Below are 24,773 nucleotides of genomic sequence, written 5' to 3'. Positions count from 1 at the left end.
CAACCCCAACCCCAACCCCAACCCCAACCCCAACCCCAACCCCAACCCCAACCCCAACCCCAACCCCAACCCCAACCCCAACCCCAACCCCAACCCCAACCCCAACCCCAACCCCAACCCCAACCCCAACCCCAACCCCAACCCCAACCCCAACCCCAACCCCAACCCCAACCCCAACCCCAACCCCAACCCCAACCCCAACCCCAACCCCAACCCCAACCCCAACCCCAACCCCAACCCCAACCCCAACCCCAACCCCAACCCCAACCCCAAACCCCAACCCCAACCCCAACCCCAACCCCAACCCCCTAATTTAATAATTAATTGTTGAAATAAAACAAAACTGTTGAAACTTGTAAAAGAAAATTTTTTAAAATATCAGGAATGATATTTTATCAGTAATTAAAAATCCAAAATAGAAATTATATTGAGAAAATTGGCTTTAAAATTAACAAAAAAATTTTGAATTTGAAGAGAAAGTTTTGTTTGCTTTTTCAAAAACTAATTAAAATAAAGAAATAGATAAACAAACAAACAATTATCAAAATTTACCAAAAATAAATAATAATATCTAAAATATATTCAAAGATATTTATTAAATTTAGAAAATGAGCAATAACTAAAATTAAAAATCAAGTAATAGTGATTTTTATTACAACGATCTACTCAATTAAAATTTGTAACCAGCTAATGATGATTAAGAAAAATATGAAGACAACGTGATAAAATTTTCTGATGCAAGCGAGTCAAAGAAGAATAAATGCATGCAAAAACTAAAATCTATTATGAACAATGAAAAATTTATATTAGTTATATCTAAGTTAGTTGTTTTGCTGACTGGTATGGTAGGACCTCTATTTTTATTTATTCAAGATAGTGAACTTTCAGAGTATTAAACATTTTTTGGATATCAGTAATTGGATAGAAATGATTATCCTTTTTAGAAAGTATTTTTTAGATATCTGATATTAGTTGCTTTCCTTTACTATAAACAGTTAAAAGAAAAATAACCAAAAAACTCACGAGATTTCATAAGCGGATAGGAAACAACATAATACTCTCTTAAAGAGCATGCCTTTTTAGGATTGTTAGATTTTGTGTAAGTTTAGTGTTTTGTTTTCAGTTTAGGATATACTTCAGTATTGAGAGCTTATCTTTTTAGTGGCATTTAATTAGCCATTTTGCTTTTACTTAAAAAGAAAGAGGGAGCTTAAATTTACACTTCAGAATATGTTGCTTTTTTTATGGCTTTGGCAGCTAAAATTTCTATTGCTTCAATAAGAGTTAACTAATTAAACAAAGAAGAAAGCCTCTTTTATGGTGATTTTGTTGCTTTAATAGGTGGATTTATAGGCTCTCAAGCATATTTTAGAACAGATTTTAAATAAAAAGATTATTACAATTTCTTATATCAAAATCACTCATTTTCTTTAGGATACTCGCTAATTTTCGTAATTCTTTTTGACACCTCTGGATTTTTAATAGATTTCGATAATATTTAGAATTTATTGATGCTTCTTTTGATAGGATGTATAGAGTGTATAGCTACTATAAAAAAAATAAAGACCTTCGTCTTTATGAGATACTTTAAAAATATATTTGAGCCATTTGTAGGATTTAAATTTGAGTATTTGTTTGGATTGCCATTTTTAGACACTTGGACAATATTAATTATATTTGGTGTTCTTTATGTTCCAGCTAATTTCATAATGCTTTCTAAGCATGCTTCAGATATTAGAAATAACACTAGACACAGAGATTCAACTTTTGTAGATGTATTAAACTTTGAAGAGTATATAGAGATGAAGGAGATTCATTCTCCAGAGCCTATTAACAAGAGTAAAAGTAACTAAAAAAGTTGATTCAATTTAAATTCAAATGAAAAAAATAAATAAAGCCATAATTAGAAAAATTAGTAAAGGCATACATATATACTTTGCAAATGTAGTGATGAAAATAAACAATATAATTAATATTAATTAATATTTTAAACAAAAATTGTACTTCAAATAAAAATATATTATTAATAATGTAGGAAAATAATTGTGTTTAAATAATTTTATCTTAAAACTAACTTTCTCTCTTCTTTGTAAAATCTATCACAAAGATTTTCTATGTTTTTTGTAATTTATTCTTAAATCTTTTATATTAGCAAGTTCAACATGTTTATTAAATTTGTGTTGTCTATGGTTGGAGGTTAGGAGTGAAATGAGGCATTCTCTAATAAGGAGCTTCAAATGTAATATGAGGTACATAAAGAGGCTCTACATTAAAGTTTTGATAATCTTCGAAAGATTGGTTTTGAAACCAATCGTGATTCATTAAATCTTGGAACCCATCCTCACTTCCTAGCCTCTTTTTAGGATCTTTTTGGAGAAGCTGAATTAATTTTAATAAATTTAAGTTATTCAACAATAAAATTTTTAATAAAAAGTTTACCTATTTTATTAGTTGCTAGCAAGGATAAGATATATTCAAAAAAGATGGGAATTCTAATTCATCTTCTAAAATTAATTTATATTATAATTCTAAATTTTCACTATAAAAAGGAGGAACGCCTGTTAAAAGTTCATATAAAAGAACACCAAAACACCAATAATCGCTTAATTTTGAGTAATCTTCTCCTTTTAAAACCTCAGGGGCTAAGATTTTAATTATAAATATTTTTAAATAAGTTTATTCTAAAAATTATTCATAAATTTAATTATTTTCTAGTTATAATAAATAAATATTATGTTTATTATCTATTTATTTTTCTTTTGGTGATGAAATGATTTGCTCATATTATAAAAAATATTTAATAATGTTTCAAATTTAATAATTAAATTTCATTTTAAAAAATTAATTAATGAAAATTATTTATTTATGAATGATTATTTTGTTAAATGTATGGCTTAATTTTATAATTTTCAACTAAGAAGAACAAAAATATTTAATTTTAGAAACACTTTTTTTAAAATTAAAAACCTCTTTCAAATGAAATTTTTTTTTCTTTAATGTTTATTTTAATAATTAATTACCAGTATAGCATGTAATAATAGTATCAGGTGGTTAGTGATCGTCTTACAATATGTTAAAACGGGCATTTCCAAAATCTGTTAAAAATACATGCCCTTTATCATTGATAAGAATATTTTCTGGAATTAAATCTTTATATACTACTCCTCTAGAATGGAATTCTTCAAGAGCTAGACATATTTCTACAGCAAAGAATCTTACTCTTTTATTAAAATTAGTAAATTCTAAATTATTCAAAAATAAATTTACTAATCTTCAGTGAATTTATTATTTTTACTAAGATGCATCTACAAATCTCCTTTACTAAAAATAAAAAAACATTTTAATTATTATTATATATAATCAAAATGCATTTTACTTAAAATATGGCATCAAAAAGAAAAGGTTTCCATTATCTTCACTTGTATATAATAATTAAATTAGAAAAGGACAGTTTTTAGGCTATTTTTAAAAGATAATTTAGAATTCATTTATTTATTAAAAATTAAATTGATTACCAATTTAAGTTTATAGCTGTTATCTTTTATTTGCAGTTGTATTTTTTCAGATATTTTACAGTCAGAAGCCTTTATTTCTTTTAGAGCAAATTTGTTTGTAGATTTTTCACCATATTTTACTAAATAAACCTTAATATTAATTGTTAATAAGAAATTTAATGAATAAATAGACAATATTTAATTTAGTACTTTAGACTTTTCAGATTCACTGATAAGACCTAGTTTAGTGAGTTTATCTAAATTGAATAAAATTTCAGATGAATGCACATTTTCTTACTTGATTTCTTCTTCTGGAAGAAATAATATTGTTTTTTTCTAAATAAATTAATATAGAGTAAGTTTAAAGAGTAAGTATCGACTTTAAAATGAAAAAATACTCCTTATTTTTCATGAACAGGCATATTATTTTTATTGTTTTTCTTAATTTCACGAGTTGTTACAAACCTGTCTAGAGATTTTTCTTACTAATAAAATCATATTATTGAGTTATTTATAAGTATTAATAAATAATTTATTAAATACCATAATAAAACAAGTGATTCTTTCTTTCTTCTTCTAGTAATATACTTTCACTAAAGTATCAAATACAATAGTTTTACTAAGATTTCCAGTAAAAAATATAATTAATTAATAAGCGCTCATGACAAAAATGCAATCAATTTATTTACTATTAACATTCTATTTACCAATCACTTTCGTCTATATTTTGATGAAAGTGAATAACTATTTAATTTGAGTTTTCGCTTGTTGTAAATGCACAAATATTCTTAATTAGCTATCTCTTTTTAATTACTTTTTGAATTAATTTTTAAGAAGTGATATTTATTTTTAAAATAATGTATGATTGAATATATAAATACCTTCATCTCTAGATCTGTCGCCTCTTGGATTATTTGTTAAAATACGTAGTTTGCTTTCAGTTATCATGAGACATCTTTCTTTTTTCTTTTTTGCTAAGAACTTGTGAGGATAAAAGAAAATTTTAAAGGTAGCTATTTCCATTTCTAATCATTATTATGAATAATAACTTGATTAAAAATTTTAATATTCAAATCAATTTAAACAAACCTTTATCGTTAGGAAGCTAATGCTATCTAAATAATCTTCTCAAATCTGAAGATATTTGCATGTCCATTTTTAATTATTTGTAATAAATATGTTTTAAAATTCTAAATACTATATTATACTAATTTATTAAAAAAAACTATCTATGTATGGAAATATTACTTAATAAGATTATTCAATTATTATCAGAGTATTATCAGATATTATTACTTATTACTATAAATACAAAAATTTCAATTAAAAAAAACTTTCTACATACAAACAGAATATTATTTATTGCATCAAAAACTTAAAATATTTTATGAGGAATAAAAAAAAGAATTGCTAAAAACTTATTTTTTAATTTTTTAAATGAAAAATAGGAATTAATATTAAAAGTCAAATAAAAAATTAATTTATAAACTAATTTAAGCCTTTTTAATTTAATCAGCATTTTAGGAATATACAAAATACTTTTAAATCTATATATCGTAATTACTCTAACATAAGACACTTCTAATTTAAAATAGTCTTCTTTTTAAGAATTTGGTTTTTCTATTTTTTTATTAATATTTTATATGCTCTTAAGCAATAAATAAATATAGTATAGGGTAAATTTATTTAGTAAAAATTTAGAAAAAAAGTATAAGATGATGCAAATTATTTAAATTTAAAATCTTGCTTAGATTTTTTTGGTAACAAATTTAATTTTTAAAAATAAAATAACAAATTTACATTTTTAATTTCAGTTAATTAAGAATTTTTAAAATTTGATTAAAATATTTCTTGTGTAGCATTTGAAACTTTTGTTGTTAATTAAATTTTAAGACAATATTTAAATGTTTTGTTTATCAAAATACTTATTTTATTTATCTTCAGCTTTTGTTATACAAAAATATATTTATATATTTAAGTAATAAAAATTATCAAATCGTACAGAATGTTTTTAATAATATAAATAACCAGTTAACAAAGTTTATCAAAAAAAAATTAAAATTCATTTTATTTATTTATCTATTTGCTCTTTTATTTTTTAATCAGTTTATTTATTTATTTGTTTGATTTTTGATAAAAATTAGCTTATGTTTCCATAATATATGTATGCCAAAATATATCCTTCTATCGGTTGAACTATGAGTCGTAAAGTATTCTAAGTAAGTTTGGAGATGGTTTAAGTTTTGAAAATTTATCATTTATAAAAATTAATTAAAATTGTTAAGTTCTTGAAGTAAAAGTTGAAATTTTTCGATAATAAATAAAAATGAATTTAAATGAATTCAAATATAACTTTTGGTTAAAAAGTAGAAAGAAATCTACCTACCCTAAGTCATTAAATAGCAGTTGTCACATTAACAAGCAAGGAAATATATTATTACTACATTGCTCTGGGCCATAAAAGTTAGTTCAGATAGTGATTAATTCGTAGAGTTTTCAAATTGAGTAGAAGATAACATTGAATACAGATGATTGCACAAATTTAGATACAACATTCCTGCATAAATAATCATTTTATGTGAATAATAGAGTTTACTTTATTCAAAACTCCATTCCTAAAGAATTGAATCATATATATTGTGCTGACTTTGACTTAAAAAAGCTTTTTCCAATTAAAAATATAGACACAAAACCATCAACTTTTAGAATCAATTATTCAGCAACATTGTTCTAATTTAAGATTTATATGTTTGGTGGACTTAACGAAAATAATCAGCCAACAAACGCATTTGATACATTCGACATTAGCACATATAAATGGGAAAAAGTTTTAACATAAGGGAAAGTTCCAGCTCCACGTCATTCTCACTGTGCTGAAATAGTGTCTGAACATTTAGTTATTATAGGTGGTACTAAATCCAACGATCTATTCGATAGAGAATGCTTTCATTCAGAGTTACATATCCTTGATTTAAATACTCTTATATGGACATAGATACCACAAGATGTAAAATGTTTATTTTTTAGAATAGATTAGACGTTTGAACATGAACCTAAAAAAATTAATTCATTTCGTTGTTAGTAGAAATTAATATTTGAATGTCAAAAGAAAAAAATAAATAAATAAATAAATTAAATTGCAAAATTTTAAACAAATGTTTATTTAAATTAGGGGGCAATTCCAAAGTATATGTCTTATGGGTATAGCTTCAAGATAGATGAAAATAGTATAATTTTTTTATGGAATGACAGAGCAAATGATAATTATGTTATTGAGAGTAGTGTGTTAGATTTTTAGACAAAGAAGTGGAATAGTCTTCCAATACTATCTCAAAAACCAGAGCATAGATACTCAGCAGCTACTTGCTACAATGAATTAACAAAGTAAATAATTATTTTTGGAGGGTTTTCCTTCACTCAAAACGAAATGAATTGTATATCGAATGATCTCGATTAGCTGAGTCTTTTCAAAGAAGAAGACGAAGAACTTTTTTCCCAATTAGAACTCTATGGAGGAACAAAATATCTAGATTAGTTGGAATAAGCTCCCCCACAGTTACCTGAAAAAATAAAAGATAGATTTTGTAATTTAAAACTCTTTTTTGGCATCAAGCATATAATTAATTTTAAAATATAAAATAAACAGTGGATGAAGACATTGAGGATATATCATTTGAAAAACTGTTAGAAATAGAAAAAAAGGCTGAAGAAGAAGAAAAACTAAAGCTTAACACTTCGAGCAGCAGCAGTATAACTGAAAATGAATCACAAAGAGAAAATTCTAAGCCTAAAAGTAAACCCAAGCCCTAAACATAAGCAGCTAAAAAGAAAAAGAAACCTAGCAAGAAATGATTTTTGATAATTTATTTATTTTAAAAATAATTTTGTTAAATAATTAGTTAATTAATTAAATATATTTTTGAGTTATGTTATTTATAATTATTATAAATGCACCACAATATCAAATGAAAAATTATTTAATTAAATGAAAAATCATAATTTTGAATTGTTTGTTTTACATTAAAAAAAGAACTATTAATTTATATCTTGCATGTTTCATTTTTTTTTATTTAACAGCAAACAAATATTTGCTATCAAAATTTTTAATACAGTTTAAAAACTTGGAATTTTTGAATTAAACTATAGAGGATTGACATTAGTATTATAGAAAGAATATGGATAAAATGAAGGAAAGTTTTATGTCTGTTAAAAATTTTTTTGATTTATTTGATAAAATTACTATTAAATCTATAATGTAATTTATATAAGATTTAGAAAATTTAATAAAAATAAAAACAGTATTAAAGAAAATTTTAATTAAATAAAATATTTTAAATTTAATTTTTATTTTATAGTAAGTATTTTTATTATATTGATATTATATTTACATTTGTAGCAATTTTAGTTAAGACTAGTGAGTTTATTTTAATTAGCTGAGCTAAATAATTAATTACTTGACATGAAAATCAAAAATAATTCGGAAATTAATCAAACATAAATGAATGAATTTAAAGTTTAAGATATATAATATTTTTTGTAATTATAAATGAAGAATCAATCGATCTAAGGAAAATAGAAAGATAAACAAAGAAACAAACAAACGAATGATATAAAAAGTGAGTAAATATTGAGTGCAATTAAATCGCAATATTAAGAATAAGTAATTAATTCTACTTTACCATGAGAAATCTTTTATCTATTCCCAAAATTAAGTAAAAGTCTGTTAAATATTTTTTATTATATAATTTTAATTCAATAGAGACTTGCTATTAAACAGTTTTTTTATAGTAATTTGTTTTATATTAAGGACAAGATTTGTTGCAAAGTGTAAGGCAAGTGAATTAAATTAGAAGGATGTGTTTGTAGACTACTTTTAGCAAAGTCTACTAACTAACTACAACTTCGTAACTCAACTCATTCATCATCTTCATCGTCATCATCCTCCTCATCATCATCATCTTCACGCTCATTATTTTTCTATTTTTTTTATTACTGTGAGCTTTCATAGTCTTAACTTTAGTCGTCATTTTAAATGTTAGTATTTTGTTAGCTTTATTGTTATGTAGTACTAAATGATTAAAAGATATTTTAAAAATAAATTGTATAGTTAAGCAACTACTTATTTATTTATTTTTAGTGAATTACATATTTATTTGGCTGATAACTTATTTTATGTCTGCTTCGGGATGTTTAATCTTTACATGCTATATCAAAGAGTTTTCAGATCTGTTTTTGTGTGTAAAAATATTTTATTAAATTTGAATGAAGGTAGAATTGTTTCGATTAGATTAGAGAGTTAAATAAAATATACCCATAACTTTTTTCACAGTTCGCGACAGGACATCTGTAGTTTCTTTCAATTTGACTGGCTGCTCTTCTTATTCTTTTTTTGTCATTTGCAAAATTGCTATTGGATCCACCACCCTAAATACCATTGTTGCTTTCTTCAGCAGTTCTTCTTTTTTATGATTTCTAATATAATTTAAGAGCAATAAGATTAGGAATTATATAAGAATTTTAATATTAATTAATTTGGCTAATTAATTAATTTATTTAGTTTTTTAAAAAATATTAATTTAGTAACTTAATATTTATTAATTATTTTTATTGTTAAAAAGCGTGATTGCTATTATAAAGGTTTGTTTCCCTTTTATTTTGGATTATGTAAAAAATTAAAATTTTGCATGGTAAATAGTTGTTCATACAATCAATTAAAATTAAATACAATAAAACTAATATCTTTACCTCCAATCTTTCAATTTTATCAAGGAGTTCATTCTTTTCGTTGAGTAATTCCTTTAACTATTTATTATTTTAAAAATAAGGTATTTATTACACGTTTTTTTGTTTGTTTGTTTATTTATTTATTAATTTATTTGTCATTTTAGGTTTCCCTTTAACATCCATTTTGTTATTTATCCAATCATGGACATAACTAAAAACTTTCTAGTTAGTTAACTTTTTATTCAAGCTTTTTGGATTTAACTGCTACTTTTAAAAATTTACTGAACAAGCACTAAAAATTCAAATAATTATTGAATTACTTAGCATGTTAGGAGAACGTTAGCTAAATAAAGCTTGCAGGATTCTTAATAGTAATTTGCGTTTTCTTCAGGATTCACTATTTTTATGCAAATTTTAATATTTTAAATGTTAATTTTATTTTATTTTAAAGTTTTTAATCAGAGAGTCTAAATAAAGGGCGCCAATAAAAGGAAAACACTTTGTTATAGATCAATAAATCAATATATCTCTTAAAAGGGGCCATCTTTTATCAAATTATTTGAGTTTTTTTATTTTGAGATCATTTTTAATTTCGTCCTAGGTTTGTGGAAGAGTTTTTGATGGGCAAGTTAAAATCTTATTTTGCTTAAAAAGGCGCAATTTATTTTATTCTTAAAAAAGAGTGAAAAAATAATGGAGAATCAAGTTACTTTATTGATATTAACGATTAGCCATGTATTAATTTGAAATGAAGCGTTTACTTCTATTTGTTTTTGCTTTTAATGGGTTCTTGAGTATATATGAGAATAGGTAGTTTCTTTCCTTTCTTCTTAGTTTTTTGATTAAAGAATTATGATAATCCTGCTATTTATTAACTAGGAAACTTAGAATTTTAATTATTTATTTTTTTTAATTACAAATTTATTATAATAATGTATTCTTACATCCTTTAAAATTATATTTTTCTTTTAACTAATTTTCTTTCTTCCTATCTAAATACATTCAATTAATTTTTATTTTTTTTTAGTAAGCTATTTCTGTTTATTATGTATCATTTCTGCTTCTTTCTTATCTCCATGCTTTCTTTGCATTATATTTTACATTCATTTTTTGATTTATGAGTCCACCCATATTTTTTTTTTTAAACTTTTATTGAAATTAGCTAACATTTTTATTCATTTTTTAGCTATCGTTCAATAAAAGCTGCAATCATACAAAGCACATGTAATTTCTATTTAAATTATCATACACAAATAATTAAATTAAATAATTGTCTTATTAATTTTTTCCTAATCTCCTAATCATATTAATTATTCCATCTTTCTCATTTTTCAATCTATTGATTGAATGGACATTCTAGCCAATTATTTTTACCAAAATATTTAATTTAAAACTAATTTAAAATTTAATCAAACCATCTGCACCATTTATTTATAATCTAAATGATAAATGATTAATTAAAAAAACCCTATTTGCGCTTTCAAATTTAGATTGATTATTACAATTTAACAAATTAGATTTAAAGAAATTGTAAAGATTTCAACTTTTATGCTAAAAGATTATTAATTGGTTTGAAAATAGTGCAAATGTCTCTACAAAATTCATTAAAAAATTTGTTAATTTCTTTTTGAATTTTTCAGCTAATTAAAAATTAAATTGAGATACACTTTTTTTCAGCAAAATAATAAATTAACATTAAATTTTCATAATCAATTTATTAATTTGTTAATGTGAAAACAATAATAATAAATTTTTTTGTTTTTTGAAATTAATTGAGTTAATTTTAAATTTCGTATTTGTTTGTTTATAAATATTAAAGCAAATTAAAGAAATAAAATAATAACTTATAAAAATAATTTTTTCAATGCAAGGTTTTAATATATAGAACTATAATGAAAGAAAAATATTTTTTTTAAATTTAAGAACTTTATAGAATTGCTTAATTTGAATTGAAGAAGATTTCTTGATAACTACTACTCATTGATTCAATTATTTTACTATATACTTTGTGGTGCGATTATTAAATATTATAAAAAAAAATATATGTGCATGTTTATATGATATTTAAAGCAATGGTACTAATTTTTTGGACTTATTATCACTAAATCATATGATTTTTGATTAGTGTTAAAAAAAGTAATTTTATAAAGATAAAAGAGCTTAAAGAATCATAAATCTTTAAAATTCATAGTAAATATTAAATTTTATGCATATTTTTCAATGAAGTCTTTGAAAAAGATTATTTTTTATCTATTAAATATTAATTGTATAAATTGATTAGTGAAATTAGCTTGCTTGATAACAAAAATATCAATGAGTTCTAATTAGTTGAATAATAAGCTAATGATGCTAGTATCTAACGGAAATAATCATATAAATAGCTAAATTAATAATGCGAATATTTAGGCCTTCGAAAAAAGAAATAAAAGCACAGAAAAAATGAGGGAATAGTCAAATTCAAGGGGAGACATTTATTAAAACTAGTTAGTTAGTCCATTTTAAAATAGCATATCAAATGTAAAAATAATTATATTAATAATCTAAGAACATATTTACAAGATTGAAAAATGCAATTAAAATATAATAGAAGGCAAATTAGAGGTAAAGAAATGCATCAAGTGGAAATAAAACTTAAAATAGATCAAATCAAAACAGTCAATAGGTTATACAATTTAACCATTTGAGAGCTAACAGCCGTACATTTATTTTAACAAAAATTATATAATAAATATTCGATTCAAAACAATATTTTTTAATTACTAAAAATGATATTTGAATAGAAACATAGCACCAATTTTACAAGTATCTTTATTTGTTAAATTAATATATCTTTATTTTTGATTAGACAATGATATGCAGCATGCTAGAAAGACTCTAAATTCAAATGCAATGTAGAATTATAGTTCTAAAAGTCCCATAGTCTTAGATAGTTAAGTATTCAATATTTAGCAGAGGAATGAATTTCAAGATGATATTAAAAGAGTGATGAATGGTTAAATAAATACAAATTTAGGATAAACGAGCAATGGACTTGCAAATGGCTAGAAAAATATTAAAAAAACTTATTAGCAAATTAAAGGAAATATGCAGATCAGTAATAACAATAGTATGAATGGTAATGGAAATAACGCAACATCAACGAGTTCATAAATGCAACAATAAAATATGGCTAATCAATATTAAAATTAGCAAAATCATTCCTAAAATACATCATAAAATTAAAATAATATCTTATCGTTGCTAAATGAATATGCAAATCAAAGTTAGTAAAACTCGTAAAATTAGTAAATTAGTAATAATAATGGTAACTCCTTTCATGCTATAAATAGTAACTAAGCATAAGAAAATGCAACAAATTCAGAAATAAAAAATAGTCAGAAAGCTCAAATAAATTCTTAAGTTGATTTAAATGATATGAAAAAATCATTGAGTGACATTAAACTGCCTAAACTCTCTTCATAACTCAAAAAATAATTGTAAATATCTCAAAAATGCAACAAAATTTATTTTATTTTTAATGATTAAATAATTAATTTATAAAATATTTAGGAAACCTGGAGTGATTTAGAATGAATAGCCAAGAAGCTAATCAACTTAGCCATAGAGGGAATAATATTAAAATATAAGTAAAAGCAAAAATAATGAAATATAGAATGGAAATATTATCATGCAAACAGAAGCTAGTGCTTTGTAAAATGAAAGTGTTGGAAGCTCTTAGATTTTGAATAAGATTTCTCAAACTTATGACATTTAGTAGAAAATGATCACTGATATTGAAAATATTGATTATTAAAATGGTAAAGTCTATGGTTACTAAAAGTAAGCTTAATAGTAAATGATGTCTCATCAGCTAAATGCAGATACTTTATAAAATAATTAAAAAAGACCAACTTAATCAGCAATATATAAACAACTTTAGTAATCTAAATATAATAATAGGTAGGGCGAAAACAATAGCTAAACTCATTAAAATATTCTGAAGCAATCGTTCTAAATATCTCTACCAGTTAAAATGCAAATAGAGAAACAATTGTAGTAGTAAAAATAATCTTCAACAATACAGGCTAACGAAAATAGAAATGGAAAAACCAATGAATTAAACGAAGAAAAACAAAACACAATCGAAATTGTAGGTTTAAATTAATAATAAAAATAACTTATTTAGAAAAATAAATCAAACTTAGTTGCATAAAGTGTAGATGCAAATTTCAAAAATTACTTGAAAAACAGTAAGAAGAAAAATATTACTCCTGATCCAATGAGAATGTCAGTAGACTCCATTTATAGTAACTTAAACGCAGCTAAAATATAAAGTGAAAATGAACATATTGATGCAAAAACGTTGTAAAGCACATTAAATTAATTTAGAGTGAGGAGCTAAACACCTAACAGTAACATCAGGAGTACAAATCAAAATTAACCAACCAACGCAAAAAAAACTCACACACCCATAAGCAGTAGCTATTAGCAAAATGATTTCAACTCTGCTATGAACAACGCCTATAATATGGCTAATTAAAACACAAACGAGAACATCAACTAAAATAATCAAAAGTAATAAAAATAACAATCAAACTCTAACATAAAACAAAATTAATATTCATACACAAACAATTCAACTATTAATTAAATGAACAATCAATAAGCATAACAGTAGAAATAACAACAATAATAAAATTAATATTAATAATAGCAACAACAATAATTTTAGTAATAACAATAATAATAGTAATAATATCATCAATAACAGTAGCCTGTATAGTAAATAAACAATTATGAATATAACTTAAACTTTAATTCTATTCCTGATAACTAAAATTTTAGGCATAAAACTCCCATAAAGCTAAAGCTAAACAATAATAGTCTGATTAAAATTTAAAAAGTTCCAATAACTGATTAAAAAGAATACCTTGAAAATCAAAACTTAATGAACTCAAAGTTAGCATCTTAAGCAAATAATAACAGCAGTAATTTCCAGAATGCAAATGATAAATCTTCTTCGAGACAAAGTGATAGCACAAACGAGGACATTTAAGGAAGTAAGAGTAAATTGCAAAAGAATAATTATATAGCAGAACCAGAAAATAATCAAAGTTAGCAAGGACAAGAAAACAATAGCTCATAAAGAAATTCATAAACAAACTAAAATAAATTTTAAATTAATTTTTAAAAAACTCCAGATTAACAACAAAGGAAGGGTTAAGTTATTTCCTTGTAGCAGTCATAGCAATAGCAATATTAGCAAATTTAAAAGTAGACCTTATAAAATGTTCTGAATAAAAAATTTGACAACACTTCTCAAAATAAAAATCCAATAAGAAAATATTAGCATAAAACAAAAGCAGGATGTAATTATAATGGTCCTAAAACAAACTAGGATAACTTTATAATTTACACAAATCTAAACAATAAATAGGACAGATATATTTTTGCTGTTTGCGATGGTCATGGAGTATATGGCCATCTCTGCTCTTCCTTCATCAGAAGAATACTTCCTAGTAATTAATTAGATTTCAAATACATTTATTGATTCTAAATTAATTTATTTATTTGAAGCTTTATAATTTGAATTAACCAAACACATTTTTTTTTGGAAAATAATTTAAATTTAAAATATTTTAATAGAAAAAATAGAGGAGGCACTTGCAAGAGAAATAAATAATTTAGAGAATGATTTCATTGAGAATTCTTTAAATTTAGCATTTTTATAGTGTAGCAAAGAATTGTTAGAATCAAATATCGATTGCACTTTTAGTGGTTCTACTTGTGTCTTGCTTCTCATTATAGGTAACAAACAAACTATTAAATCGTAATCCTATATTTTTAATATATATTATTTATTTATTAGGAAATAAAATATGGAGTGCAAATGCAGGTGATTCAAGAGCTATTATATGCTCTTCATACGATAAATAAAATTGGGATTTAAAACCCTTATCAAGAGACCATAAGCCAGATGACCCTGAAGAATATAAACGTATAATGTAAAGAGGAGGTAGAGTAGAAACATATCGCGATGAATATAATAACCCTCTTGGGCCATATAGAGTTTGGTTAAGAGATGAAAATATACCAGGACTTGCTATGGCTCGTTCTTTTGGAGATGTTATAGCCTCATAGGTAGGTGTCACTTGTGAGCCTGGTAACTATTTTATTTAATAAAATGTATTAGTTCATTTGATCTAAATCTTTTCATATTTTTATTATAGAAGTACTACCCTTTGAGATTTAAGAAAGCGACAGATTTATTATTTTAGCTTCAGATGGTGTTTGGGAATTTATAAGTAACGAAGACGTTATGAATCATGTAATTCCTTATTATAAATTGGATGATACTGAGTAAGGATGCCAAAAATTAGTAAAAGAGTCAACAACCCAGTGGAAATTAGTAATTTTTCTAAAATGAATTATAATTTTTGTAGCTTAATTAAAAATTTTATTTTAGAATGACGAAGTTGTAGATGATATTACTTGTATTTTGATCTTTTTAAGCTGAAAAAACTGAATCAAAAATTTGTTAAAGAAATTAAATATATAGACAGAATCAATGAATCTTTTTGAGTTATGTTTGAATTTTTCCATAAAACTATTAACAAAAATAAAAAATTAAGTAAATAGGTAAGTAAGTAGTAAATAAATAAATAAATAAATAAATAAATAAATAAATAAATAAATAAATAAATAAATAAATATAAATTAAATTTAATCAAAAATAAGAGAATAAAGAATGAATAATAAATTTTTATGTATATATTATTTTTAAATATAATTTTGTTTTATATTTTTGTAAAATCAATATGGTAAACGAAGTTGCAGTAGTATTATGTTTCAAAGAGTCTTGAAGTATATTTTAAGAACATAATCTGTCATTTATATAATATATAAACAATAAACTTGTTAGCATATCCAAACAAATATAAGGATGTTTAAGATAATTTTAAATATTTATTTTAATTATATGTAATACCTATATAGTTTATTATTTGTGCTGATTTTTTAATTATATTAGCAAATATTGCAATAGTAGGATAATTAGTTTTTTAGTAGGTAATAAATATAGAGTATTATAATAAAAATTATTTTAAAAATTTAAAGAAAATAAGAAACAAAAAATGTAAAACCTCAAATTGATTTTTTTAATCCTCCTTATTTATGTATAAAACAACTCATTTGTAACTAAATATTTTTACATTTTATTATATTTTATATATGTAAGCATTTATGTAATTTATTATCAGAGATTTTGTGAATTTAGCTGATATATTTTATAATCAAAAAAATATGATTAAGAAATATTTTGCAATAGATATCAAATTATAAATTTATGATAGATATACTAATTAATTATTTATTTATTTATTTTTTGAATTTCAGATTCTTTTGTAGGGCAAGCTTGTTTGAGGTCTTTAATTGATGTTTTTTACTGATTAGCTAAATAGGGGTAAATTTAATTATGAGCTTTGCTAGTTTACTAGATTTTTTACTTTAAATGGATAGTGTGTAGGGTTATTAACATTATTAGAAAATCTATGAATATTATCTAATTCATCTGTTTAAGTATCAATATGCTATCTATCATAATATTTATTACTCGAGAGTTTTATATTTTATTATTACTGTGCTTTATTCATTTACTTCAACTATCTTATATTCACCTATTTTCCTAACTATTATTATAAACAAAAATAAATTATCAAAAATTATTTGATGGTTTGTAAAATATTACATCATTGATTAGAGGCTACTAAAACAGTCCCTTGATATTTCCATTTTATGCTTGGCCTTGTATTTAAGGAGATTATTATTCTGTTATTAACTTAGTACGCTATTATAAAGTGTAGAAGGAGCTATTCTTAATTTAACTGGAAGGTCTATGGAAAGCATTATTACATATATAATCAGAGAACTGTACATCATCTAAAGGCCCGTTGATCATTTAATACTGATTTTTGCTGGTATAAGGAGCCAAGCCTGTTTATTTATTTTTATATTAGTTAGAAAGATTCCCTTAAGCAAGTTATTGCTCATTTCTAACAGTTTATGCTGAACCTACTCTTTTAAGAGTGAGAACTTCCTTTATATCTAAATTTATATTAACTGGACGTGCAAGATTGCTTGTTTAAGGTCTCTTGGGCTTTTTTTCAGATAGAATACTTACATTATCAATAGAATAATTAAAGTCATGAATTTGATTGAATTGCTAATTCAGAGTTTCCACTTCTTTTAACTTGTGCTTATTTTAATTGTTAGCACTCTACTTCCTTACAGCTGCAGCTGAAAAGAATCTTTAATTAGCCGTGTTTTAACCAAATGATTGCTTATTTTTATTTAATTAAATTTATCTTTTTTCATGTTATTATTTTTAGTAGTCATTAATAACTTAATTCTCTTACTATTCAAATTAATTAACTTAATCAATTTTTTCTAATTAATTAGGTTCTGGATATTCTTCAATACTTTAATCTTAATTTGTTAGTTTTTAATCTAAAATATTTTATTAGTATTACATATATTACATAGATCTATTAGAGCCACTCATATTTAGATTTTCTTTCTCAATTTAATTTTCATTTTATATCTTTAATTGCTACAAAAACTATTAATCATATTATAATTATTCCTCCTGATTTTATTATTACTAACTTTAAAAATCTTATTATTATTATTATTCAAGGATTATCTAATCTTCTATTTAATTATGCTCTTAAGAGTGATTTTAAATCTATTATGAACTGTTATTTTCTTCTGCTTACAAAGATTCTTCGTTTTCTTCTTTTACATTATATACATTTTCAGGTTCTTTATTTTATTAATGAAAATTATTTTTAGCTGACTAAGGTCTCTAAAAAGAATCTATATTTATAGAATTCTACTATTCGTCTTATAATTATTCTTCTTGAAACTGCTCCTCTTGCTAAATTAGGTTATTTATGATAAGTGGATTACCTTAATTAAAGAAATTAGATTAGTTGTAGTTCGACTAAATGTTGTTATTTTCATATTAATAATTTTAATCAACTACATCATTTCCCTATGAATCTTATTGGTAGTTATTGAAGTTCTAAATTGGCTAGAAGTGAATTGCATTTTATTAAAAATTTTGACTATTTTTATAAGGTTATTATTCATAATAGTTGTTAGTATAATTCATCACATTGATTTATTGATCTTCTTATTACTTTAGCTGGCTGTATTTTTCCATTAAAATATCGTAAGGACTGATTTTACTCCCTACAGACATTTCTTTAAATTTCATTTTGCTTTCCAAATCATTTCCTTTCATTTTTTGAATTAAATTAGAATTTTGTAATCCTATTTTCCTACCTGGAAACGCTTTGCTGAATTTCGCACTCTGAACAGTTAAATTCAAAACTTTATTGACATATAATTATTCACCTATTGTTAAAAATTGCATCTTGCATTTAATTTATATTAAAAAACTAAAAAATTTCTACCGCATTCACATTTCCATTCTAAAAGTTTGTGTTACTAAAGAGAAGATTTAGGTCTTTCTCCAGGCTTGTAAAATTATTTCATAATAATGGCTGTATTTGGCCTTTTTTTAAAATCGCCATTCATGTTATGTTGCTATTTCTGCTAATATTAAATATGATGGAAATGATGATCCATTTCTAACAACCTATTTCGATATTTGTTTAATTTTGATAAAAAAAGAAAAAGCCTAAAAAGGAAACAATCAAACAATATTATTGTATTGGTCTTTTTAGTTATAATAACAAATGCAAAGATATTAATAAAATCTAAAGAGTTTGAAAAAAACACTGGTTTTACTTATTTTAGTAAAACTGATTATAATCCTAAATTTTCCAAACAAATTATTTGATATTATTGATTGACTGATATATCTAGATATTTAAGAGAATATATTAAATTAAGGAGTGTTTGTATGTTGGAGATAGATTAAATTTTAAAAATAGTAAATAAATTTGAAAGTTGAAAATAATAGTTAGTTATTTTGTTCCTAAGCATTTAATTATTAACATATTTTTTTAATTTGAATTTGAGCGTTAACTTTGCATTGCTAGCAAAACAACAGCAAAAATTCAGGAATTTTAAAACTTAGTCATAATTTGACTTTATCAAAATTATAAAAGTCTTCTTAATAAATTATAATATAATGTATTAGGTATTGATATATTTCTTTGGCATAAATAGTAGTATTTAAAAGCAAGAATAAAATAGAAGTAAATTAGTTTCAATAATTCAACTCGGAATGTTAATAATTGCTTATTTTTAGTTTATAGTTTATTCGTTAAATCAGAGTAAGCAAATTTTTTTTTTTAAATGTTATTGTTTTCTAATTATTTGGAAAATAAAAATTAACAGTATAGAATAGATTTACTTGATATTTAAATAGATTATTTCTTTCTCTTAATTATTTATTCTATTTATAATGCATAAAATGATTGCCGCTCCAAAAAAATTTAGAAATATTTTATTAAAAACGCTGTACAATCAGGAAGAATATAAATTAAATTAATTATTTGAAATTTTTAGAAGTAATAATAGAAAATTCATTTAAAATATACTAAATAAATTTCATATTTGGAATATTTGTTGTTTATTTTCTTAAAATTATTTATTTCTCTCTTGAATTTTTTAAATATTTTCAATTTATCACTAAATCCTGCTATCCTTTAAATTTTGAAGTACGATTTAGTGATACGAAACTATTTTTTAACTTAAAATAAAAATAAAAATCACATTGAAAATTGTGTAAATTTATTTTTCGTTTTTATATTTTTAGGAGTTTTTATTAATAATTTTTAAGATAAGAAGGGATTATTTGTTTGTTTGTTTGTTTATTTATTTAATTTTCAGTGTAGAGAAAACAAACAATATTTTTTGATATATTAAAAATAAACATAAAAAGACTTTAAAGAGCTTCTTAAGTAAGATTTATGATGCAGATAACAAACATAACTGAGATTAAATTTACAGTTAGAGTTTATTATGTAAATAATGAAGATATTTATAAATAATCTATTTTTTTGATGCTTTTATTTTGTAGAAGTGAAGAAAATTTTTCAGTTTTAATCGACTTATTTTTGAAATTTCATCAATATATCTACAGTAATACTTTTATTTAACAAATTTGGTCAAATTATTACAGATGACTTCTTTATTTGACTTCAAAAAATCACAAATTTTTTCTTAACCTAAAAATTGAATATTAATTCCTAAATTAGTAAAGAAATTAAATAATAAAAAAGGAATAGTTTCATAACAATTTATTTTTAGATTGAATTTTTCTTTGTAAATAATAAAAAAATTAATGATTCAGTCATTCATTCGCGGTGGCACTTATATTTTAAACAAAGCAAAATATCAAATTAACTTTTGAAATAACACAGATTTACTAATCAAATTTATCATTATCATTATTTTTTTTTTTTTGTTTGTAAGAGAGGGAGTAAAAAAAGTAAACGAAAAATTAATGAGAGATTCCATATAATTGGATTAATATGTATTCTAACCTTTAGTCAAAGGCTCTAATTCATAAATCTCTATATTAACTCTTGATCCAGACTCCCCTCCCTTTCATACATAGAGCGCACATCTAAATTATTTTGACGATTCGCTTGATGATTTAAAGAATGAAATCGACTTCTTTTCCATCGATAGTGGAGATTATTAAAAAAACATTATCAATTATAATTTAAGCGCAATGAACACTTCAACTGGATCTCATTTCAACAAATCTTCCAATTATTCAAATCAAATCAACAAAAATAATTTATAAAGCAACTAAAATCTTCATCCGCTTCTTTTGGTAAACAGTAGAAGCGATATTTATCCACCAAACCAAAACCAAAACCTAAAGCCAAACAGTAAAAATCTTTAGACAGATCCAAATTATTTTACAAACTCTCCTTATATATAAAATAACTATGTAAATAATACTCCTTAATATATACCACAACAGATAGATGGAGGATGCCCACTTTTTGTTCTTCCTCCTCAGCTTATTTAACATGACGCAAATACTCAAAAATGCGAAAAAAGTAATTAAAACAATAGTAATAATAATCAGATTAAGTACACATAAACGTACCCAATTAAAAATCAAATACCCCAATTTTAAAAAAGTAACTCAGCAGCTTTTCCTTCAGCAGCTTAATATTCGTAATCAAGATAACTCTAATAACAATTTATCTAAGAAAAACAAAATATTTATTTACAGCATTAATTTTCACAACAACAACAACAACAATTAAATTATCATTAACAGCAACAACAATAATAATAACAATAATAACATCAACATTAATTATAGTAATAATTTTATTTTTGCCAGTAAGATGATTCATTTAATTCTTAATAATCGCCTTTGAATAGCAGCCAACCCTAAAGCGAGTCATAGTTTTTTGTGTCCCCTTAACTTATACCCATCCAAAATTTACAGAGCCCAAATCAAGGATGCAAAGCTGCTTAAAATTCTTTCGGACCTTTCTTCTAAACTAATGAACACCTCTAATAACAATAATACCAAATTATATAAAATTAATCTAATTGCGGGTAAAATCCGTAAGCAACTATAAACTCTTAAACACATTAATAACAAATAAATAACTTTTATTTATCTCAACAAAACTAATTAAATTATTACCCCTAAAACCAACAGCAGTATATTTACTAACATTTATAATAGCAAAAATAAAATCACCTTAATTTATAATAATAAATGCATCCGCAAAAATCTAACTAACAAACATCTTCAAACCTATTAAATCAAATCCCTATTTATGAAAATCAAATACCTCCCAATTTTACATACAACTATTTTATATAAAATATTCCAACAAACAATGATAACAACAGCAACAATAAAAATTAATCTACCTAAATAATTTATTAAAGTTCACAGTAAACCACTCCTAAACTTAGCAACTAATAAAACAAAAATATTTTTTCACCATTCTCCACTTGCAATGATGATGATTTTTTGTAATAAATAGAAAATGAATTAAACTAAAATATTTTGCAACACGAAACACCTTAAAACTAACACTAATAATAGTTTTTATACTAAACTGATAATCATATTGAAAATTAGTAATAATAAAAGCAATAATAATCATAGCAATAATAACAAGATTAACTTAGATAAAAAAATATCTCTTTTTAACATTCAAAAAACCAACCAGATTTAAAACTTAAAAAAGCAAACAGCTAAACATATAACAACCATGCTATAAAGCAATAACAAAAGAATTCAAATAACAATAAAGAAGTGTAAATGAATATATCATCATCTTCTTTTAATCCAAAACAAATGAAAAAGTATATTGATAAAAATTGTAGTGGTGCAGCCTATTCATAATACTAACCAACATCACCATTGAATGGTTATTTAAATCATCCAAAGACTCTCGTAATTAAGCAGATTACTCATCATGAATAAAACTAACATGACAAAAATTGTTACAATCTGTATAATGAATACACTCTTTAGAGCAACTTGAGTCATGAGTTTATCCTTAAACCCATTCAAATGTAACTAATCAAAAATGTTCATGATCATCCTAATACAAAAGGAGGATGCTATATCATATATCCAAGAGCTTAGAGTGATTTATACGATTACTATCTATCTTCATCTACCCTATTTGCTAACATAGAAGAAATACGCCTCATGATGTAGTAAATATCTTCAAGCGTGCAATATATTCATGAAGAGAAGGGTATAGTCCACTGTGACATAAAGCCTGAAAATATATTTAAATTAGCAAAAGATCACTTTGTACTTGCAGATTTTGGTCTAGCTCATTATGTCTTAAACACAAATCAATAATAGCAACTAGAAAAAATAAATAATAAAGAAGAGTTAAAATAAAAAAATATTTCACATATTTTGAATAATAATTTGACCTCAAGCTCAGAAAATTTAGATTAGACTTAAAGTTTAAAATAAAAACCAATTTTCTAAATTCAAAATAACTTATAACTATTTAGCGAAGATCAAGTAAAATAAGAAGAAGCTTCCGATTTTAAATAAGTTTAAATGAATATTTCAGCTAAATTAGAAGCGAATTAAATATTTGATAACTTCCAAGAAAATTGTGAATTTACTACAATTGAGTCCAACTCAAAAGAAAAGACAAAGCAAACAGTATCTGATTCACGTTCTTAGTCCTCCTCTTCTTCATGTTCTTCTGCTTCTTTTATCAACATAAGTAAAAATTGCTCTGAATCAAAAATAAAACCTTGTTTACATTGCTATCCGCATAATCTCCCTGATTATTTGTATGCTAATATTAACATCAAATAAGCTTAAAACTAAAGAATAGAAGAGAGTGAAGAAATAATTACTTAAGATTGCGACGAGGACTCTGAATTAAATGAGTAAAATAGCTTCTAAGAAGTGTATGAAAACGTGGAATCTAAAGAAGACATTGATTAAGATTCCTCTTAAATGCACCAAGATAAAGAAATTAATAAAAAGCACGAGAGTGACCTTTAACAAAAGAATTTCAAAGAAAACTAAACCAACTCAGATAATCCTACTGACAACCTATGTTGTATGCATCTATGTGATTAATTTAGCTATAAATCTAGATAAAGTGATTATTTCTCCCCTGAAATAATAAAATATCAAACTTTAGTTTAGAATGGTGCAAGCAAAAACGAATTATCTAAGGATGGGATAGATTAAATTGATGAAAAGAAAGCAGACATTTTTGCTTTAGGGATGACCCTGTTTGTTTGCTTATTTAAAACATATCCCTACTAATAAAAATGCTCTATGGATGATTCTCTCTTCAAATATTTTTATTATCCAGAAAAGAAAGTCAGAGAATAATTTTGGAGTAAGTTTTTTATAACTCTTGAGCATTATGCAAATTAGTTTGATGACTCTCGTGTTCATGAGCTAAAAGACCTCTTAGAAAAAATGCTCAATCCTAACCCTGACTAGCGCATATCTATTAACGAAGTTGTTTCTCATTAATGGCTATCTAAATCTCAATGAGAAACTTTATCAAGATAAAAAGCATTATTATTAAACTTTGCTTATTAATGAATAAATAATATTAATTAATAAACTCTTATTAACATTTAAAAAATAGATGACAAAAACGATTTTTTAATTAATTTCTATTTATCTATTATATTTGTTGAAGAATTAATATCTATACTGATTAAATTTTTCTACTTTAATGTTTTTTTAAACTGTCATCAATAAAATAGAAGAGCTTAAATAAATGCTACAAACTGAATATATACTGACATTAATTGATAATTTTTGCAAGTAAAAGTATTAATAAACTTTGCATATAAAGGTAATAAATAATAAATGAAAAGATAACTATAACCATTTGAATATGAATAAGATAGATACCTTTTGTATATATTCTTAAAAATAATAAATAAAATTATATCTTTCAATGCAATTAAATAATATAAAAAACTATCTCTAAAACAAATATTTTATATTATTATGATGAAGAAAGGATATATTTATAAATGTTACTTATTATATTGCAATAATTATTGTTTTGTAGTGCTATTGTTTTTGTTCTTATTATTAATTAG

General features: G+C 23.6%; 8 protein-coding genes across 8 annotated transcripts; 3 read left to right on the top strand and 5 right to left on the bottom strand. All coding sequences in view use genetic code 6, as the record gives it.

Annotated features, from left to right (window-relative positions):
* Window positions 1-608: 608 nt before the first annotated feature.
* On the top strand, window positions 609-1,862 carry TTHERM_00716410 (transmembrane protein, putative; the record flags this gene model as incomplete). Its single annotated transcript, XM_001031998.3, has 1 exon — window positions 609-1,862. One exon carries the CDS (start codon window positions 609-611, stop codon window positions 1,860-1,862), a length of 1,254 nt encoding a protein of 417 aa, XP_001031998.1.
* Window positions 1,863-2,157: 295 nt separating this feature from the next.
* On the bottom strand, window positions 2,158-4,650 carry TTHERM_00716400 (Serine/Threonine kinase domain protein; the record flags this gene model as incomplete). Its single annotated transcript, XM_001031997.2, has 12 exons — window positions 2,158-2,379; window positions 2,440-2,642; window positions 3,021-3,220; window positions 3,268-3,321; window positions 3,377-3,459; window positions 3,516-3,644; window positions 3,705-3,830; window positions 3,893-3,979; window positions 4,038-4,113; window positions 4,184-4,307; window positions 4,376-4,519; window positions 4,584-4,650. The coding sequence occupies 12 exons, from the start codon at window positions 4,648-4,650 to the stop codon at window positions 2,158-2,160; spliced, it is 1,515 nt and encodes a 504-aa protein (XP_001031997.2).
* Window positions 4,651-5,820: 1,170 nt separating this feature from the next.
* On the top strand, window positions 5,821-7,346 carry TTHERM_00716390 (kelch motif protein; the record flags this gene model as incomplete). The annotated part of the gene is made up of 3 exons (XM_001031996.1): window positions 5,821-6,501; window positions 6,667-7,078; window positions 7,141-7,346. The coding sequence occupies 3 exons, from the start codon at window positions 5,821-5,823 to the stop codon at window positions 7,344-7,346; spliced, it is 1,299 nt and encodes a 432-aa protein (XP_001031996.1).
* A 614-nt stretch (window positions 7,347-7,960) lies between these two features.
* TTHERM_00716380 (transmembrane protein, putative) lies at window positions 7,961-9,953 on the bottom strand (the record flags this gene model as incomplete). Its single annotated transcript, XM_001031995.3, has 5 exons — window positions 7,961-8,720; window positions 8,806-8,966; window positions 9,240-9,296; window positions 9,539-9,615; window positions 9,929-9,953. The coding sequence occupies 5 exons, from the start codon at window positions 9,951-9,953 to the stop codon at window positions 7,961-7,963; spliced, it is 1,080 nt and encodes a 359-aa protein (XP_001031995.3).
* Window positions 9,954-11,531: 1,578 nt separating this feature from the next.
* On the top strand, window positions 11,532-15,714 carry TTHERM_00716360 (protein phosphatase 2c; the record flags this gene model as incomplete). Its single annotated transcript, XM_001031993.2, has 8 exons — window positions 11,532-11,735; window positions 11,806-11,914; window positions 12,064-12,694; window positions 12,768-14,716; window positions 14,844-15,005; window positions 15,067-15,360; window positions 15,428-15,606; window positions 15,664-15,714. The coding sequence occupies 8 exons, from the start codon at window positions 11,532-11,534 to the stop codon at window positions 15,712-15,714; spliced, it is 3,579 nt and encodes a 1,192-aa protein (XP_001031993.2).
* Window positions 15,715-16,588: 874 nt separating this feature from the next.
* On the bottom strand, window positions 16,589-19,034 carry TTHERM_00716350 (hypothetical protein; the record flags this gene model as incomplete). Its single annotated transcript, XM_001031992.2, has 3 exons — window positions 18,674-19,034; window positions 16,945-18,614; window positions 16,589-16,885 (listed from the first exon to the last, which is right to left on the bottom strand). Exons 1-3 carry the CDS (start codon window positions 18,846-18,848, stop codon window positions 16,589-16,591), a joined length of 2,142 nt encoding a protein of 713 aa, XP_001031992.2. The 5' UTR covers window positions 18,849-19,034.
* Window positions 19,035-20,962: 1,928 nt separating this feature from the next.
* TTHERM_000716349 (transmembrane protein, putative) lies at window positions 20,963-22,582 on the bottom strand (the record flags this gene model as incomplete). Its single annotated transcript, XM_012800196.1, has 1 exon — window positions 20,963-22,582. The coding sequence occupies one exon, from the start codon at window positions 22,580-22,582 to the stop codon at window positions 20,963-20,965; it is 1,620 nt and encodes a 539-aa protein (XP_012655650.1).
* An 825-nt stretch (window positions 22,583-23,407) lies between these two features.
* On the bottom strand, window positions 23,408-23,636 carry TTHERM_000716348 (hypothetical protein; the record flags this gene model as incomplete). Its single annotated transcript, XM_012800195.1, has 2 exons — window positions 23,408-23,491; window positions 23,553-23,636. 2 exons carry the CDS (start codon window positions 23,634-23,636, stop codon window positions 23,408-23,410), a joined length of 168 nt encoding a protein of 55 aa, XP_012655649.1.
* Between the last annotated feature and the right edge of the window lie 1,137 nt (window positions 23,637-24,773).

This window comes from Tetrahymena thermophila (assembly GCF_000189635.1).
Source record: "Tetrahymena thermophila SB210 genomic scaffold scf_8254377, whole genome shotgun sequence".
Lineage (NCBI taxonomy): Eukaryota > Ciliophora > Oligohymenophorea > Hymenostomatida > Tetrahymenidae > Tetrahymena > Tetrahymena thermophila.
Note: the sequence above shows the minus strand (reverse complement) of the source record. Positions and strands in the feature narration are given on the sequence as shown.